The following is a 21374-nucleotide window of genomic DNA, read 5'->3' as shown; positions in this document are numbered from 1 at the left end:
ATACTTCTATATACTACATACTACAATATACTATAATATCCTATTTTATCCACCATCCTCTACTACACTATACTATACTATACTACACTATACTATACTATATACTGATATATACTACATATCTACTAAACTATACTTTGCTATGCTATGCTATACTATACTCCACCATCTATGCTACTCTACTCTACTCTACTCTGTTACAGCATGGCATACTATACCATACTCCATACTGTATTGTCTAATTTACTCCATACCTTACCATACTGTAACATAATCCATACTGTATTATCTCCTTTATTCTATCCCATACCGTATCATACCATACTATAATCCACCTCACATCTACAATACTCTACTAACACCACCCTATTAAAATATACTAGACTCTATTATACTATAATGTATTATACAACAATATACCATACACGGTTCCCCCAAGGTAAAAGTGGTGAGTTAAACATGTGGAAGTGGCTTGAAGTGAGGTCAATTGAGGTCTGGGAACTGTTCAGGGAGATCACAACATCCTGGCATATGGGGAAATCACCTGACATGAATAGCACCTCAGTTTTGCAAGCGTTGACTTCCAGCTGATAAGTTGCCATTCACGATGAGATATCTAAAAGAAGTGAAAAGCGGGCGTCTGCATCGTCCTACCTGGAGGAAAATGTGAGCGGTTTGTTTGATGATTTCCAGCTGTGGAATATCTTAATCGACTGTTTTATAAACTACAGGAGAAAACTCTGGTACACTTTATACTCTGGAATCCTTTTTCTTTTTTTAACATTTCATTTGCCTGAAACCCAGGCAGTCAGAACTGCATGGTAGAGTTTTGCTAATCCCTGTGTTTACATGCAGCCCAACAATCTATAATTAACCTGGCTGAAAGCCTAGACGGAATTTTAAAAAATTGTTACACGCCCATACCAGCAATTAAAAGTCAGAAAAACAAGCAAGTCTCATATGGATACAATTTATTTGAAAATACTCCACAGGAACATTGGCACAGGAGATATTCAAAAAAATCTATGAGGAGCATTCGAGTATGGACTTACTTTGTTATTTCTCATAAAAGGCATAAAGCTCATCTGTCTCTGGGAAATCATTCACCAATACCACTTGCACAATACAGGAACCCGTACAGTCCTGATCTCACTTCAAGCCACTTCCACATGTTTAAAGGAGCTCCTGGGAGGCCAGGGTTTCAGACGTGAATCAGACAGGCAGTCCGATTATGGCTCTGATGTACTGGAGACTTTCTACCTTGATGGTATCCGAGCACTAGTGAAACACTGGGATAAGTGCATTAGTGTAGCAGGGGATTATATAGAGAAATAAAAGGGAGTGTGCAATGAAAAAGTCCCAGTTTCACTTGAACAACTTATAATTAGCTCGGAAAAGTTCTTATCCTGCACCCTTCTGCTCGTCTACATTTATGCATAAGGAACCTGACTGAAGTGAGCCTTGATTGTCTATTAATTGGTTTCAGATTACAATACCGAGTTACATACATGCCTGAGGCGGGACTCGAACCCTTGACCCCGGGCAAGAAGTACGTCCTCAACATCAAATAATGAAAGAGCAATTAAAATGAAATTGCTCAACATGTAAACAGAATATTAAACAAAAAAAATATGTGCTTGCCAATTTATTTTAAAATCCAATAAAAACACCCAAAACATTTTTTATGCTTAAAAATCACAACTTTATTAATACCTCTTGTTCAAGAAAATATAAAAAGATTCTACAAGTACAGAGCATAGGTTTTGCTTCAAATAAACAGAAACAAAATCTATTCATAGAAAATGGGGGGAAAACTTAAACAAGCGAACTCAAATTTCGCCCCTGCAGTGACTGGGTCAGGAATAAAGAAAATAAATTCCTCTTCATTTTTTTTTTTCGACAATAGTCTGTGCAAAGCAAGAATGTGCATAACAAACACACTGTGTTACTGCTACATTAAGGCCTCAAAGCCTTAAACTTCTCGGTAAAGTGACGGTGTCAGTATTTTTCCATTCACATCCAAAAAACAAGTAAAAAAAAAAAATATATATTACAATTGCACCAAGTATCATCTCCATTGCATACGAGGGTGATGGACGAGTGAAGCTGAAATTATCACAGGGTTAAACATTTGAGATCCTTAAAACATACCTCTGTAGGCTTTAGCCTCTCCGACTCCATACTGAAGTATTAATTAGACCGAGCACTAAAAAACAACCCCCTGAATCAACATTAAAAGGCTGATTGTATTCACTCTGCATTTCCTTTAAGCTTCAGAATAAAAGAAAGCGATATTGGCATGACGCACACAAATACTGCACACAATTCCACGGCAAAATTCAACACGGTCGAACGATGGAAATCCCGTAATAAAACCAACATATAAAATGCAATTAAATAAAGGAGGAAAAAACAAAAACAAACAAATCAAAACATTCCTAAATAATAAAAAAGACCGAATGCTATGTTATAGTATAGATTAGAATAAAATAACACACACACACAAATAGTTGTTTATCAGATCAACTGATAGACTTAAATTAAGACGAAAAAGTACAAAAGTCTCTTCATTGGTGCTTTAAGAACACGAGCGAGTCGGTTCAGGTCTGGCAGAGCTTGTCGTCGCTGCAGTAATCGGCGTTGGTGCAGGTGTGTGTGGCCATGGAGCGGCGGATGGGCGCGGGACTGCCAGTGCCCACCGTCAGGTTCAGCAGGCTGGAGCAGGTGGGCAGGTAGACGTGCTGGATGTGTTCCACTTCAGAGCGACACACTGGACACAACTGCAGAGAGAGAGACACACACACCCGTTCATATATACAGTACATAAGTCATGGACTGTTACAGCAACAAAAACAACTAGGATACGAATTGAAATGTGGAAGAAGAATCAAGGTGGAGAATTCCGGCACTGTGCGACATAAATAAAAAAATAAAGAAATGTGATGCAGAGTTAACGAGTGTGGTACATTTGGTACTTTTTTTTTCCCCCAGGTACAGTTAAGGTTTTCTTTGAATTTTTTTATTTTACTGAAGTTAGGGGAAAAAAAATAAAAATAAAAATAAAAAATAACATAGGGCTCCTCTAAGGGTTCTCGGGTTCTAACATGGGTTCTATTTGGAAGTCATTTAACGCCAAAAAGCCCAAAAACAAACAATCTACTCGAGTCCAGAGCAAGCTACACATTTTTTCTTTTTCATGCAGTTAATTTTATGAGAGTCTGCTCTTAGAACAAAACCAGAAACTTTTATTTTTTTTTACTATTAATTGGATATCTCCCTAATATGACATCATAAGAAGGTCCTCCTCCCACCCCAGCTGTGCTCAACTCTTCTGTTCTTTAGAGAGGCGTGGTTTATCAGTAGCTAATTTACGTACTGTAGACACTGAAACAGCACATTTGGAAGAGGAGTGAAATAAAGGGAATTTGAAGTATATACACACACACACACACACACACACACACACACACACACACACACACACCTCACAAGAGCTGAAACACAAGGCCCCATATCCAGGGTCACCATGTGGATGAGCTCCTGTAGCACCCAACTGGTCGTCTCGCGTCAGACTGGGAAATATCAGTCCCTCATTAACGAGCGGATTAACCAAGACGAGCCGTAAGATTAATTCCCCAGCTCGGCTCCTAAACCGGCGGCAGTTCGGCCCCAATTGTGCTACAAAACGACTGTCGGGTTAATTCAATCTAATCTCTTCATCAGCTTGCCGGCTTTCACAACTGATTTCAGTAGGGCTTTGATTCCTTTTAATGTCTTCATGTCCCTCCGCCGCTCTTGCGAGCTCAGAGACGAGAGTCGGCTTTTTAGTCGGCATAGCCCGAAGCTGGGGAATTATTCAGAACAAAAAATAATTCTGAAGACAATTATGTTACAGTCCAACTCAGTTTCTGTCTTCCCCATTTAACCGCCCTTAATGCTTCCTTTCTTAGCATTTTATTAGTTTTTTATTGTCTATGCTCGTGTCATTTTCTTTCCATGCGTAAAGCTTTTTTTTGTTCTTGGTTTCAGTTGTTCCTATGTCTCTTACAACTTAAGCCAACCTTAGGATGTTAATAAAAGGTCGAACACGGAAGAAACTTTAATAATAAATAAAGAAACAATCTAATATATAAGAATTTAGTAATGTTAACGAGCGATCATTAACCACCGTTAGGTATGGAACAGAATTCACATTTCTTTAGCTCCATGTTTTTGCGTGTCGAGTCTCACCTGGAGCTGCGCGGCACAGTTCTCGCAGCACACGGTGTGGCCGCAGGGGCAGAATGCGGCGTCGATCTCCTCCTCGCAGCACACCATGCACAGGAAGGCCTCGCGCAGCTTCTGCAGCTTCTCCTGGAGCATGCGGTTCTGCTGACACCCGCTACACTCTGGGATGCCCTCCTGTTCGTGCCAGGGCGACCGCAAGGACGGAGACCGCGCACCCGACCGGGACATCAGGTCCACGATGCCGGCGTTGTACAGCGCCCGTCTGGCGTAGTCGTACACCTCTTTGGACGTCCGGCGGATGTCGAAGACGTACTTCTTGCCCAGGTTGACGTTCTCGTTGAGGAAGAGCGAAGCCAGGTGGCCCTTGAAGTCACGGCTGTACTGCATCATGACTGCGTTCGTTACGGTGTCGCATCTGAGGAAAGGAAAGACCACAACGTTGGTATGTTTGTAATAACGCATAAACAAACCTCAACCTTAACTACGTTAATACAATGCGAAAATCACTGCAAGGTTATATGGATCCATATTGAAAGGAGCTTCGAATAAAACAATACACTCGTTAGAGATTTCTCCAAGACAATAAAGAATAATCCTGCACGTTAGAGATGACTGGGCAACTGCGAGCACAAAAAGAAAAAAAAAAAAAAAAAAGCTTCTGCTTTCTCAGCTCACAATGGAACAATTCAAACTGCTGACACACACGGATTCTTCCACATAAGAACAAACTGTGGAATAGATCTTGGACAGGAGCACTGTATTGTGCATTTATATAGGACAGAGTCCACCAAACATTACACTGTGGACGATAGACGTTCAAGTCAAACCAGGACTTGATAAAATTTCTAATTTCTATGTTTGGGCAGTTCCTGGGAGGCCAGCGTTTCAGACAGGCATCAATTCTCATTCTGGGAAAACATTCTACCTTGATGCTATCCGAGCACTGGATAACGTGCATTAGTGAAGCAGGGGATCTAGCGCAATGAAAAGTCCCGGTTTGACTTGAACACCCTTGGTATATTGTGTACATAAGGCTGTGAGCTCACCTGTAAAAGGCGTGCGTCTCGGTGATGGCCCGGTACAGCCCGCTAGCCGCCCGGTTACTGATCAGCTTAAACAGCATGACCACGCTGTCGCTGCTTTCCTTCGTGACGGTCAGATACACGCTCTTCCCCGACTGTGTGGCGATTTGGATTAAAGGATAAGAAATCCTGTCGTGAGGAAAAACAAACAAAAAACAACAACACCTTAACGTTAGTTGAGTGCAGTAGAGCTCAGACAAACAGACATGAATGACCCAGGTGAAGGAAATCATCATGACCATGATGGTACTTTAGGCCCGATATACAGTAGTAATAAAATCGTTCACTAAATAAAAACTCTTTAAAACTAAAACAATAATAAATAGATATTTAGACATGATTTAGAATGACGTTATAGTGGAAAGCTAACTAGAGCAACAAACTCGAACATCAAACACTTCGTGAATTAAAATGTAACAGGCAACGTAACAGGGAACAGAACACGGTGGTGGTAGCATCATATTTCGGACATGCTTTCCATTTGTTTCAGTGCTGCGTTCGAGACGGGCGGAGGTTTTTCAGTACCTGTTGACCAGGCTGAAGTCGTCCCTGCAGATGGCGATGCCGTCAGGTCCCACTCCGATCGCCAGTCTCTGGCCCTCTGCGTCCCGCGCCCAGTGCCACTCCACGCCGTAGTGCTCCAGAGACGCAACCAGCTGCAGGGCCTGATACTCCACCGAGCCCTGGCTCAGCCCCTCCAGTGCCTTGTGCTTGGCTATGATGCTGCCAACCAAAAACAAACACATACAACGTTAAGGATGTAGTTATACCTCTGACAATAAAAGGGGTTATCAAAAGATACTGTCCCTTATTTTAGTGGTGAACAGTTTGGGATGTTCAGTCAAACACAGCGTTTTCCGTACATTCGACCTAACTGTCATGATTTCTCAGAGAGAGAGACAGATAGCTGGAACATCCTGAACTGTAATGTCAGACCGTACACCAAGTACCCGAGGCAAAACTCCAGCCGTCACAGTCAGTTTCTCTTACGACACCTTCCTCTGCAAAACATATCGTCCTTGTATCATTTAAAAGCCGGGTGCATTTTTCTACCTCGGCTTTTAATCGAACTAAACATCTTCGTTAAAAAAATGTAATAAAATCACACAAATGTGGTGCGGTGCGGTATTCGCATCCCTGAAGGCAACACGGAAGTTTTATTTATACAAAAAGCACCATTAGGTAACGGGTAAACACCGCTGTGTTTGGATGGACATGAACTTTAACCTCAAACACAAACACGCATGATTTAATTGGCTCTTTCCCAAATGCCACTGAGGATTTCGCTCTCGGACGTGTTGGGATATAAAAAATGCATTTGGATCACGATTATTCTTCGCAGATATGAAAGTCAGGCTATGATCATGCAGCAATAATTTGACATGAAGCTTCAAAGTGAGTGTTAAGTCTTTTACAAACGATTATTAACTGATTTCTGCTTCTGCATCAAGTCTACATAGAGCCTAAGCAAGCGGTCTACGACATTGCGACCAGGATGTTTCCGCGCCGCTCTGCAGTTACAACACCGAACCTCTAGTAGGCGATGTTTCTGAGTCTCTTGGACACTTTCTGTTGAGTGTTTTATTTGCACTTCTACAAACACTCGTTCAACACACTTTGGGCAATTTGGGAACTCCAATTGGCCTAATCTGCAGGTCTTGGTGCTGTTAGGGGAAACACGAGTACCTGGAGAAAACCCATGCACACAGAGACGGGAATCGAACCAGAACAATAAAAAGCAGATGTTACAATTTATGAACCTTGAAAAAGCATCACAGCAAATTTTGTGTTAGCTCGCGTACCTGTTAACTGTCTCTTGGTCTGGATCTTTCCTGCACAGCTCGGTGTACCAGTATTTGGCAGTGTTCTGGTTGTAGTCGCCAAACTCTGCTTGCGCCAGGAGGGCGCTGAGCTCCTCCGCCTGCTCCGAGCACATGCGCAGGTGACCGCGGTGCAAATCCTCTTTAACATGCATGAAGAACAGGTGCCTGAGAAACAGAGAGAGAGAGAGAATATGAAGAACTTGAACAGGTGGTTGCTGCGTGAAAGGGCTGCAACATATGGATTACTAGAATACTAGAGATGAGGGATCCGACCAAAACGTGTCAGGGTTTACGTGCCCTTACGGGCAATGTTGTAAAACAAGTTTTAAGTTATAGCAGTTTTAAAAAAGCTCGGTTCTCAAACGGCAACTATTTACAGCCCCGATAGTGGTCGAAGTTCCGCAGAAACTATTTCACATGCAGAAGTGGGAATCATAAGGGGTTCGACCTAAACACAGGCGTAACAGGAAGCCCGAACCGCACTCTCACTATCAGCATGGAAAATGCAGAAGCACAGAGTTTACTGTTCTCTATACTGTACGATCGACTCCAACAAAACTGAGTTCAGGCGGCGTTTCATAACCCGCATGTGGTGTGAAGTGGTTTGACTTTCACCCCGCGGCCTCCCTCCCTCACATACACACACACACACACACACAGTTTCGGGTCTCTTATCAGACTCAGCGCTGAAGCCAGACGTGCTGCTGTTCTGCGGGGAATTTGCTCCTGTGTGATAACGAAGGAGTCAACTTAAGCTGCCTCGGCGTGCGCTATCTGGACTTCCAGCTCACTTTCCTACAGTTGGGGTGTTACACCGTGCACAAAAGCACAAGGGCTGGAAAAATTATTAAAAAAAATAAAATAAAAAAACATGACAGAATCAATGTTGCTGTAATTTTCCTTTTCTGAGCAGCTCTTTCTGCTGCGATATCTCGAGGAGCACATTTTCGCTTAAACATGTGCAGCTGTGAAATTACTAGTTGTAATGTGGGAGATTTATGGGTGCACCCTGTTTTTCAGGACTGGGAATCACCGGGGACCGTCGATGCGATATTATCGCGATTCCTCTGTGCCAGTTCGGGTTGCGATGATTTTATAAATATCTCGATTCAATATATGTGTGTGGGTTTTTTTTTTTTTAGATTATTCTACAAATCTAAACAAACTGTTACGCTGCCTGCCGATGTGCAAATTGTTTAGAGCGCCACCTGTAGGATTATCAGGGAACTACAACATTTCTTCACCTTTTAAATGAAAAGAGATTAATAAATTTTTTAAGTAACTATACAAGAATCGCGATCCATCTCTGAATCAATTTTCTCCCATTTCAACCTGGACTTTCATATATTTTGCATAAAGTACTTTATAAGGTTATTTAAGTTTGATCTGATCATAATCCCACGGTGTAGCAAAAGCTTCTAATCTTAAAACAATACAGTAACGCTGACGGCACAAAAACAAAACCTTTTAGGATCGTTTTAGTGGCACTGAGAAATGTGGGCATTTTTACCAAATACGATTTTTCTCAGAAAAAATATAAAGGGATGAATCTTCCTCGTCTATTCAGAAGTGATTTTAAAAGTAAAAAAAAAAAAAAGGGAGAAAAAAAGAAAAAAAAAAACCATGAAGCATGCCTACAATAAAAGGGAAATGGAAAGCTTATTTTAACCACTCGCCAGGATTCATACAAAAGTATATTTTTATGCTTTTATACTCCAGGATCAGTGCATGTTCTTTTACTGACGGCTGAACAGAGGACAAAAACAGAGAACAGAATGAAGAAAAAAAAAAAAAGGTTTCTGTTCCACTGTGGCCATGAGACTTAAGACTTGTTCCACGCTGGAATAAAGTCGTCATTAAAGATACAAACTCCTGCGACTTCTGCTTGTTTATCTACTTGTTTTTTGTTTTTTTTGTCATATGTCTCCGTAGATCAGGTTTGTCCAGAATCTCTTCACTCTTGGCATCACTGGACCCTCAAGTCAATGGGAACAGAGAGAGAGAGAGAGAGAGAGGGAGAGGGAGAGGGAGAGAGAGTGTTAAACTGGGAGACATCCCAACACATTCTGCTCTCTCAGACCCAAACATTATGGGGTTGTCCAGACAAAAGCTGGACAAATATTGACTTTAGATTAAACGAGTACGCTGCGTAATAATAGATGGAGGACCGACTGGCCCAGGACGGTTCCAAAACAAAAACAAAATGATATGAAGCTCACACGTTACATGCAAAGGGCGTGGAACAATAAACACGTTCTGTGGAAAGACAAAAGGCGGCGTGAGTAAGCGCTACCTTCCCTGTGGTGACACCGGAGAGCGCCGCTCATGTGATGAGCTACCTAATATAAGTGAAACAAAGGCGGGCTGACGGCAGGGAGGGAGAGAGAGAGGTTACTGCCGTTCAATGAGCCGCGCTTCCAGGCAGAACAAGCGGCGCCGGTTTCTCAGATGAAACGAAACAAAGGTGGAAGATGTTAAGACGGAGGCGGCGAAAGGGGGGGGAGGGGGGGGAGCGAAGGGTTACTCTAGTGCACACGTACTCTATGAACAAGAGGCACCGGTTTGCCGTGTGGAGCAAAAAAAAAACAAAACAAAACCTTTGCAGCTGTTCTCGTGCAGGCGCACGTGCAGCTGACGCATTAATGCAGTGACACGCTAAGATCTCGTCAAACTTAAGATATAAATATCACGACTTTGTGAGAGTCCGATCTTTAAGACGCGTTCCTATGGATAGGCATCTGGACGTCCGTCATGATAGGCAGATAAACATTTACTGAGAAATAAGATGGTGTTCAAGGGTTTTTAACACGATCGTCTCGGTGGAAGGCGAAACAGATTCGCATATGGTGTGTGCGTGTGAGAGAGAAAGAGAGAGAGAGAGAGAGAGAGAGCAGGCAGGCAGGCAGAGACAGGCTGCTGAGTCAGCGTAATCGTATTAGCCCCTGAGAGCCGGCCAAACGATGACGGATGCACTTCAGCTCGTCTTGACTTCACTTGGGGATATCCTCAGCTCCACAAGTCTAATCCTGCGAACTGTATCGACCGCTCACACGTTTACATTAGAAAATTAGAAAAGAATAATGAAAAAAAAAAGGTTATTTTAATTTTTGTAGACGCTGAAAGTCAAGAGGAGAAGAAGAAGAAGATCGTCACCATGTCAGGCCACTCGAGGCAACATCTGCGGTTTGTCGGTTAACTCGAGGCAATAAATCAACACGTGTCGGCCGAGTCCGCGTTTGAGTTCAGTTAAGTTAAAGGCTCAATCGCTCTCTCTCTCGCTCTCTGCTGAAACATGACGGGTTTGTTGTGGATTTTTAGAGAGCTGATAAGTGAGTGGACTGTGAACTTTTACTCAACACACACTAACGTCTCTTAAGATTTTATTTAAGGAGGGAATACAGAGACACAAACAAGCCCTTTTGCGTGATAACATCAGTGGAATTAGTGAACCAGTAAAACCAGGAAGCTCTCAGAGAAAAAAATAAATAAAGCAGGTTGCTTTTGGATATGGGTCATAGGTAAGGAGTCACGTGTGCGAAAGAGTCACGCCCTCCACCGCAGCTTCACGTATGCTTAAACGTCACGCCCCCCACACCTCCATCAAAGCGTCACGTGTGCGAAAGAGTCATGCTTCATACAGAGGGGTCACGTGTGCGAAAGAGAGTCACGCTTCCCAACAGAGGGGTCACGTGTGGGAAAGAAAGAGTCACGCCCTCCACAGAGGGGTCACGTGTGCTAAAGAGTCACGTCCACAGAGGGGTCACGTGTGCCCCCCTTCAAGGAGTCACGTATATGAAAAATAGTTACGCCGAGGCGTCATGTGTATGGAAGAGTCACGTCCCCTATTGAGGGGTCACGTGCACTAGAGACACGCTCCCTACTGGGGAGTCACGGGCACTGAACATCCACGGCCTCCCGAGGCGTCATGTGTACGAGAGTCACATCCACCCGAGGTAACTCACGTGCTAAAGTGTCTTGCCTCCTATCGAGGCGTCACGTGCACTAAGCAATCACGCCCCCACTGAGGCGTCACGTGTGCAGACATACATCTGCGAAGTCGAGACATTTTTGGAAGTGTCCATTGATGGAAAAACAAACAAACAAGCACGCAGTCTTTTGTCAGCTCACATCCCGTCTGAACAAAGCAAACTCTCCTACAGCCGGGTGGTCCGACGGATATTTAAATAACGGGGGAAGGGGAAGAGACATCTGCTTTACAGAAGGACTGGACAGTGTCCAGAGACATAACATCATCATAACCACGCACGTTTGGGACACGGCTGTTTGTCGAGCGTGGCGTTTAAGAGAAACACAGCATCCGTGGTTTGGCGGAGTTGCTCCTCTCATTCCTCATCGCCTCGGTTACAGCTCGAGTCATCGTGCCAGAGCCAGCAAATGTCAGGCGCTCGCCACGGAACAAAAAGTTCCCCTGTAGCGAAAAGAAAAGTTTTGCCCGGAGACGGCAGCGCATCAGCCAATCAGGGCGGACGCAACCCTACCTCACCGGCTGAGCTTGAACAAAGCTCTTTCAGTTTGTCAAACAAAACGGCCCCGAGCTGCTCAGCCGGGGTTACTCTCAGTCAACGACCTACAGTAAACTCTGCCACCGCAAAAGACAACCCCCACCCAAATCACCCACCCACCCAAATCACCCACCCCCACTCCTCACTTGCACAAAAAGGACTTAATCATCACCAAAACAGTGCAAATAAAAAAAGTCGAATGAAACTTCAGCCTCGATCCACAGACGCGCATTTACAACCTGCCCTGAAGACAAGGTTTTTTTATTCCCCCTCAGAGAGAAAACCGAAACGCATCACCATCTCAGTCAGCTCCGCACCCGAGGGAAGGAGAGACGCCAAGGTTACTACAGGTCATGCACAAACCAGTTCTACGCTTCCAGTGTGTGTGGTTGCATGTGTGAGCGTGTGCACACAAGTGTGTGTGTGTGTGTGTGTGTGTGTGTGTGTGTGTTAGTGGCTTGCAAATAAGAAAGTGCACCTCAATCTATTCAAGACCTTGATAAACTAAAACCAAGTAGAACAAACAGTGTTTAGTTATCAACTACAGCGTGTTCCAAGGAAATAAACAAACACAAATCGACCTTTCAAGGAAAGTAAACAAATTTTAGAGCAATGAGGACGAAGGAATATCGAGTCTTGAAGACGGTTAAAAGGGGCTGTGAGGTCATTTCCTTTCTGAATAACGATGAGCAACAGAAAGCTGTCCGTCAGCGGTATGGACGTGTGATGAGACACGTGGGAACCATAACTCGACGTTTCTGTGCTTCACCCCAGCTCTGCATTCTGAGCGGTAACAGGAAGCACCATGTCAGTTTTTTTTTCACAAGTGGGTTTCAGTTAAGATGAGTAAAGGATGACCTGGTGACATGTTTACTGACAAAAACCACACCAGCCGCCATTTAAGACACGGCTCTACTTCCCGCTCCTAGACCAGGACGACTCGCCGCGTTCTCACGATTCCCTACCAGCGTATGGACGTAGTGGTTTGCATAGTTCCAGCAAAAAACACAGGACCATTTGCATCCGTCTGCTTCTGCAAATTCTCAACGTCCGAGCTCATTCGTGTTTAACTCAACTTAACGTGGAGACTTTACTCCTCTCAAGCCGTTTTTTTTTTTGGTGGAAATAATACGAGATTAAAATATTACCCAAAAGGTTCCAGATCTGATCCTTAAAACAAAGGTCAAGAAGTCAAGAAGGTTACTCGAGTTTGAGATAAACAAACCCATGTGTGTAACGATGCACATCATCTCGCTCTGTACTCATTAAACATGTCCAGTTTTCAGCTGCCCAAAGTCCACACATGCACACACACAGAGGAAGGAAACCATGCTGTGATGCAGTGTGTCATACACTCCTACCTGCAAGGGGGGGGGGGGGGTAGATAAATTAGCAAAGATTTTATCACCGCCCAACGAATAAAAAGCCCCGAAAAAGAAATAAAATAAAAAAATTTCGTCATCCTACGAACAGCTTAAAGAATAGCCACGAAAAACAAACTGTTCAAAAGAAAAATAATAAAAATTATTAAAGAAGCAAAAAATATGGAAAGCAACCAAAAGTATAAAAAGAACTTAAGTATAAATATATAAATAAAAGGCTTAAATCTAAAAATAGTATGCTTATGGAGAAGAGTTTACAACGATCAAGTGTGTATAACGCTTTAGCTTTCACTGTGCCAAAATAGAGCAGAGCTGATTAGAGCCTTGAGGAGAGTTGAGAAAGGCAAGATCAGGACCCTGCTGTGCTCATGATCACACACACACACGGATTAAGCCTTGCCAAATGTGAGGTGTTTGAGACAGTTGTGTGTGTCAGAGAGGGCATATGGTTTAAATTCAGATGGGGGAAGTGTCGGAGTGTGTGTGTGTGTTTGGGGGTTGGGGATAGGGGGAGCAGGGGTTAACCCCGGTGAACCTGGAGGTCAGGAGATTGTTTTGCGCCTTTAAGCACTTCAGCTCTAAGACGCGTCGTCTCCTCGGCCTGAAAGCCCTAAACCTGTAATCACCGACTGCTCACGTCTTTCATGTAGGAGAAATAATCCGCTCTCCAGAACATCACACCGGCCGAATAACTTCAGCAAACTGACAGGACGTGAGCTCGGAGTCTCAGGAAGCACTAGGCGATTTACACCTCATGTCAGAAATACCTGACAAAGCAAGGCGAACTTCAGCACCACAGCAGTTATTTATCAAGAAAAAAATAAAAATAATAAAAATTTATACGCCGAGTATTTAATTAAGAATGAAACATGCACCAGTTCGGAAATGGAAATACAAAAAGTACAAAGAAACAAATGTAACAATAAAAATTAAATAAAAAGGTACTTTAAAAACAAATATATGTATTTATAAAGTTTCTCAAGATATACTTTTTATTCGATTCAGGATTTGAGTTTTTAAATTTGCTCTAGATCTAGACTTTTTTGTGCGTGTTAAACATAACACAGAAAGTGTGTGTAATAAAGTAGCTACTTCTGAAGTTTATGCAACATGCAAGTGACCAAACTTACTTCACTAAAAAATTTAAGTTGCTAACTTCCGGAGAAATTAGAAAAGGTTTTGAAGAGATGAATTAAATGTGCCCCAAAAACAACAAATTTCATCTCAATTAAAATCATTGAAAGATTAAAATAATAACAAAACAAAAACAAAAAAAGTGAGACACTACATAAAAGGGCATGAAACTGTAAGAAAAAAAAAAAAGAAAAGAAACGCATGGATCAGGAGACTACTTTGGCTGTTCGCCTACTGAGAATTGAATAAAGGAGCCGGCGTTAGAGACGCATCTATTTCGATACTAATCCATTCAATCTATTTTTTTGTACAAGTCCTTGTACAGTGCTGTAAAAATTATTTGCCCTTTTCCTGATGTAAATATTTAATTTACTAAGAGACAAAAGCCCTCCCAACCCATCCTGGCCATATGTTAAAAAGTAATTGTCCCCCAAACCTAATATCCGGTTGTGTGTGCAAACTGTAATTAAGCATTTGTGCTTTATAACTTGTACATTTTACTGCTAAGAGTTTTCCATATTTGTATATATATATATATATATATATATATATATATATATATATATATATATATAAAAAATATTCTTATTTTATATTCTTTATTAAACATTTTCTTTTCATACTCTATTTTTTTTTTTAGATGAGCGGTTTTCACTGCATATCATAGTGTGTGTGAGTGACTACGTGACAAAATTTGAATGTGAACTCTTGCTGCAGAGGAATTCTGGCCCCCTCTTCATTGCGACAATGTTTTAATTCAGCCACGTTGGATTTTTGAGCCAGTGTTGCCAACTTAGCGACTTTGTCGCTATATTTAGCGAGTATTCAGACCTCTCTGGCAACACATAAAAAAAGCATTCCCAGGCTGCCTATAAAAAACAAACACAAAAACAAACAAACAAAAAAAATTATAACTTCGCCAGGGTGTCTCTTTTGGGTCGCTTTAGTCGATCCCAAGCCTGGATGAAAGGAGGAGGGTTGCAATTGTGTTATTTATATATATATTTGTTTTATTTTATTTATATATGAATAAATTTCTTTAAAAAAAAAAATTTACTAATTAACACTATTATTTCTTTTCTTTTTTTTATTATACAATTAACAAAAGCAAAACAGGCTTCCATCACTAGCTTGTTCTTTTCTCTCATGTCATTCTGTTTTATTACATAATATTAATAATAATAAAAACCTTGCTACATTAAGCTAATGTTAAGCTAATAAGCTAACTGAGACGTCTTATTGCACTTGTGCATCATTAATCTTTTGTTTTTGCTTTTATTAAAAATAAATAAAATAAATACAATTATATATTTTTTTTAAAAAGCAGGATATAAGTTCATTTGTATCGTTCTAAACGTATTTAGTGTGTTTTTACCTACTCACTTAATCACGACATTATGTAAATTGCGTGATGACGTCATTTAGCGACTTCTAGAACAGCCAATGGCTCCTTTCCTTCCTGAGGAGTTGGCAACACAGTTTCGAGCATAAACGACCTGTTTAATGTCAAGCCATGGCCTTTCCCCCCCTTCTTAATAAATACCACAGGTGGCGATACATTCCCGTTGTGTCTTTTTAGATTTGTATTTATATATACATATTACCTATTACGTCACCAACCGAACAAACATGTTAGCAAGCGGCAAACTGGTAACAAGTCGAGCGCGTGCTGTACGCTTTACTTCATGTGTAAATGGAAATGCGCGCCAAGAGTGTTTTTTTTTTTTTCCCCACGCCACGTGCGGAGAGCGTTACATAACCACAGACTTAACGTATATAGCGCGGGAAGCTCACACAACAGGTCAAGAGAGAAAGGGTGAGCGCGTGAGGGGAGAGATGGAGGGAGAGATGATGTGACCGAAAGCGACGACGGTTTTGTCTAGTTTTTTTTTTCTGCATCAGAAAACCTGTACACGTTTTCTCCCTCATCTAGTAGGTTCTCCGGCTTCGGGAACGGATCCGCTAATTACCCCGTCTTTCCCGAGGCCGTGCGTGGGCGTGTCAGAGACAGGGGGAAACATGAAAACATGAAGTCTGCTCCAGGCGTGTTGACTTTCTCTGTACTGTTGTAAATGTGTGTGCGCGTGCAGGCATGTGGGCGCGCGCGCGTGTGTGTGTGTGCGAGATCGTTTTTCTTTTCTTTTTTTTTTTTTTAGATTAGCAGGCGGGAAAAATGTGTGGAAACAACACAAAAAAAAAAATGTAGTGAAGTGAAGTTGCTTCTGAATCATTTATACATTCGTGTGTGTGTGTGAGAGAGAGAGAGAAGAGCTGCAGATGCGCATGACAGGCTTCATATCTGTAAGCAATAAAGTGCCCTCGAGCCGAGAAGATGTAGGGCAAAGGTGAACGCGAAAAGAGCATTCGAATGCAAGCCTCAGCTGTGCATCACACACACACACACACACACACGCGCGCGCGCTCTCTCTCTCTCTCTCTACCACAGCTATGGGGTGAACAATGAAGTGCTTTCACAAGCAGCCAGGCTGAGGGGAGTCAGAAATGTCAAGCTGAAAAACAGACAGCTATCTATTTCTCCAGCAACAATGATGATGATGATGATGATGTCACTTCCCGCCAAGGTTGGAACCCACTCAGAGTTCTGACGAGCCGCCGAGCTTCCAGTAAACGAAACACAATGCTGAAGCTGGTTTCAGTGGCACGGTCACACCCATCAGGATGTTAACTCTCAATAGATATCAAAGTTTTCAAATTCTGCACATGCAGAAAGATCAAGAGTCTTATCACAGATGTTTCACTCGAACCATTTAGGAACACGGAGTCACTTCCTTTCTGTTCCTTTACAGAACGATGATGGAACAAAAGATGTGTGTAGTGCAGTGTGTTTAAATGTAAATCGCTTCCCTTCCAGAGAAAAGGTGGTAGTGATGATGAGCAATAATAACAATTAAAAAAAAAAAAAACTGACATGCGAGAAACATGACGCCTACAATACATAACCAGAAGAGATCAGGCTTATCCTAACAAAAAAGCACAGCATAAAAATGCACTGTGTTGAGCTTAGCACATGTTGCAATAAATCTGGATACAGGCTGGAGCAAACAAACAAGGGGTCTCATTTACAATAGGCATGGCAGTGTCAAAACAGTGAAGAGGCTGCTGCCTGATTTGGTGCCATGCCCAAAAACTGTTGATTAAAATCTCGGCATGCGAGTGTCATAGCCAGGCTTGAGTAAAATCCACCCATAGGAAGGCCGCTCAGGGTCATGTGGATTTGTCTAATCTATTGTTCGTTATCGAACACCATATCGAAAATGCACATTCTGATCTAAAAAAGGGCCGGTCGATTACGGACGTACGGCCTCCTTTAAAAGTTTGGCAATTGCTTTGACACCCTCAAGTCCTAGAGTTTTGACTTGAACGCTCCTCGCAGAAAACGGCCTTATGTTTTAAGTGGGATTAATTCATGCAGACAGGTAATGACAAAATAAATAAGTAAATAAACAGCAGAGTGTGAAGAAGCGGGAGGACAGGCAGTAGACTCGAGCTAGATGTTAAACAGGAAATCAATCAGCAAAGCAATTCAATCTACAGAGATAAGATCGGACAAGACGCAAACGCTGCTGCATCGGAGGAACTACTTCACAGTTCAGCGAAAAGGCTCAGTAGTTCAGCGGCTCGACTGCTTGGTGTAACTTTCAGCATGAGACACGTCCAAACATATCCACTCGATCATTTGTAACTTCCAGGTAAATATATTAACACGTTCCAGTTAATTTTTTTATATATACATTGCCTTTGAATTACATGATGGGCCATACGCTTTAGAAATACAAGCGAGGGGAAAAAAAAAAAAACAAAACAAACCCACATGGGTTTGAAACTAGAGCGAGGAGGCGGGTAGGGATGAGAAAGGCTTTGCAGCAAGGATCACATTTCCATGCGCTGCCTCCGAGCCTCGTTCTGCTCAATGACCTAGAGTTACCCTGAGCGAGCGGGGGTTACTACAGGGCATATTCGCCTCTGCCGGAAAAAGAAAAGCAGCAACACTTCACAGGCTCTTGTTCCCGCACCGCGGGATATATAAGGTACATTTGAAGCAGCCCTTAGAAAAAAAACGAAACAAACACATCTCACTGTACATGAATTTTTCATGTGCAACATGACCCAGATTTGGTCTAGAGCAGGAATCTCATTTCTATAAAGACAAAATGGTGTTTTTCACCCCCTTCTTTCTAAAACAACTGTATGTACTTCCCCTTTTCTCGTGTCGACTTGTTCCTTCTGAAGCTTTGAAAGGCAAACTAAATTTGTCTAACTAATCTTTAAAGGCATGTTAATATTAGATTTAAGAGAGTTAAAGAAAAATGTGTTTAAACCACGCACAAAAATTTAATAAAATGAGTGATCCCAATTTTATGAATATAAAGCTAACTTCCAGGATAGATCACATATAAAAGATGCTGTTCCGTCATGAAATAAGTACCTGGTTTGCTCTTGGAGAATTAAATGGGGCTCGACGAAGAACTTGACTCTCAGTCGGAGCCTGCAAGGAGTCACGCTGTCCATCTGCTGCGAGATTCGGTTCCTCAAGTTCAGCCACAGGTTCTCGCCTTTACTCCCAGAGAACTGCAGGCCAAAGTAGTCCACCTCGATGATTCCCAATTTCCTACATACCTGCAAAAAAACAACAATGAAACACAACCGATCAGTATAAATGTTATGAAAATGATGACATCATGAAATTGTGATGGATCAAGAGTATGATTGGATTAGTGTGCAATTTATTAGAAGCACTACCATTACTATCTCACAGGCTTATTTTTTTTTCCTTCTTATTCTTCCGTACAGAAGTTTGGCGCATAACTAGTCCTGCACCGTTTGTCGTTTGTGTCAAATTGTGCGCCTTATTCGGAAAATGGGGTGCTGAGAGTCCCATAGACTTCACATTTAAACCAACATCAACTGTTATATCATAGCTATGACTATGATGCCACGGCAAGCACCAGTCACATTTTCTTCAGGAAATGTGCCTCTCTAGTTTTTTATTATTATTATAATAAACAGTCTAGAAACCTTAACGAATCTCAATCAGAATGTGTGTGTGTGTAACAGTTGAATATGAAAGAATGCAGGAAGCAGGTGTAGGGGATTTGAACTGAAGTAACCTCTGTCAGCTTCAGCAGAAATGACACACCAGAGCAACACGCTTAACAGGATTAAAAAAAGGTGTTTATTTTAGGGCAACGCAACACTTCTGACCATGCATTATTATATTTATAACCATAGCTTACATCTTTATTACATCACATGACATTATATTACAATGGACACACACATGTAATTATGTTTTGATGGAAATCTTAGTGTATTTGTCATGATTTTTGTTTGTTGTTATCACAAGTCAGAATTTATATAAATAAATAAAAAAAAACAGGTCACATCTTTTTTAAAAGTCGTTTTACTTTATAATAAAATAATAATATAAGCACTTAAGTCAGCATTTAAAAGTTACATTCAACATCAAAGCAGTTCTGAAGGCTTTGATGAGGTTCCAAACGGACTACTGACTTGATCGTTACCTTTGATCTTAGTCTTTAACATTTCCTTTAAAATAACTGCTTATTCCTGTAAAATGTCACGAAGGACGGCTGTTTAAACATCACCTTGTTCAGACAATCCTCTCCGTTCGCCTTCGCATCAACTTCCACCTCCATCACCACCGAGTCCGGCCGCGTCACATGGCAAAGCATCCTGGGAATCGTGTAGATTGATTTATCTTTGGTTTTTCCCGATGCGTGATCAGAAATAAACGATAAAACACCCGTTGTCGGTCAGTACACCTCCACCGATCCCTCACCGCACTTCCCTGAGCTCTATAGCGCTCTACACTCTCTCTACTGTGACGCGCTGTTCCGCACGCTATATGAATGAATCAACGGCACAGGCCCCGCCCACTTCCGGGAGTTTAGACGAATCTTCGACGTCAACTTCATTTGCATATTATTTGCATTGGCCCAATGGCACATCACCCGGAGCAGCCTGGGCTAAGAAATAAGAAACATGGAAATAACGCGTTTAAAATAATACTAAAAGTTGTTCATTTAAAAAAATGTATAAAAAAAAATATGAATTGAAAAAGGTTTGAACTACATTAACAAGTAGCAAACAGGTCTAGTTTGGTTTTTACTGAGAAAGTAAACACAAACACAAAACACCGTAATTTAATACTTATTTTGTTTATCATTACATCTTGAGTTAAACTAATTGTTCTAGATCTGTTTTTTTTTTTACAAAAGCACATTAAGAAACTGAATTATTAAATTTTTTTTATGTTTTACTAAAATTTGTATATAAAAATATTTTTGTCACATATACATTACAGCACAGTGAAATTCCTTCTTCGCATATCCCAGCGTAACTGGGGTCAGAGCGCAGGGTCAGCCATGATACTGGAGCAGATATATATATATATATACACACTCACCTAAAGGATTATTAGGAACACCATACTAATACAGTGTTTGACTCCCTTTCGCCTTCAGAACTGCCTTAATTCTACGTGGCATTGATTCAACAAGGTTTTGAAAGCATTCTTTAGAAAAGTTGGCCCATATTGATAGTATAGCATCTTGCAGTTGATGGAGATTTGTGGGATGCACATCCAGGGCACGAAGCTCCCGTTCCACCACATCCCAAAGATGCTCTATTGGGTTGAGATCTGGTGACTGTGGGGGCCATTTTAGTACAGTGAACTCATTGTCATATTCAAGAAACCAATTTGAAATGATTCGAGCTTTGTGACATGGTGCATTATCCTGCTGGAAGTAGCCATCAGAGGATGGGTACATGGTGGTCATAAAGGGATGGACATGGTCAGAAACAATGCTCAGGTAGCCCGTGGCATTTAAACGATGCCCAATTGGCACTAAGGGGCCTAAAGTGTGCCAAGAAAACATCCCCCACACCATTACATCACCACCACCACCCTGCACAGTGGTAACAAGGCATGATGGATCCATGTTCTCATTCTGTTTACGCCAAATTCTGACTCTAACATTTGAAAATTCTCAACAGAAATTTGAGACTCATCAGACCAGGCAACATTTTTCCAGTCTTCAACTGTCCTATTTTGGTGAGCTCGTGCAAATTGTAGCCTCTTTTTCCTATTTGTAGTGGAGATGAGTGGTACCCGGTGGGGTCTTTTGCTGTTGTAGCCCATCCGCCTCAAGGTTGTGCGTG

At 41.8% G+C, this 21374-nt stretch overlaps 1 protein-coding gene across 1 annotated transcript; it reads right to left on the bottom strand.

The window, feature by feature from the left end:
* Positions 1–1678: 1678 nt before the first annotated feature.
* Positions 1679–20031, bottom strand: mylipa (myosin regulatory light chain interacting protein a). The gene is made up of 7 exons (XM_053490369.1): positions 19799–20031; positions 18619–18809; positions 7112–7297; positions 5835–6032; positions 5274–5438; positions 4231–4642; positions 1679–2780 (listed from the first exon to the last, which is right to left on the bottom strand). The coding sequence occupies exons 1-7, from the start codon at positions 19883–19885 to the stop codon at positions 2601–2603; spliced, it is 1419 nt and encodes a 472-aa protein (XP_053346344.1). The 5' UTR covers positions 19886–20031; the 3' UTR covers positions 1679–2600.
* Positions 20032–21374: the final 1343 nt, after the last annotated feature.

The sequence above is a fragment of the Clarias gariepinus genome, chromosome 28, assembly GCF_024256425.1.
Source record: "Clarias gariepinus isolate MV-2021 ecotype Netherlands chromosome 28, CGAR_prim_01v2, whole genome shotgun sequence".
In the NCBI taxonomy this organism is placed as follows: domain Eukaryota; kingdom Metazoa; phylum Chordata; class Actinopteri; order Siluriformes; family Clariidae; genus Clarias; species Clarias gariepinus.
Note: the sequence above shows the minus strand (reverse complement) of the source record. Positions and strands in the feature narration are given on the sequence as shown.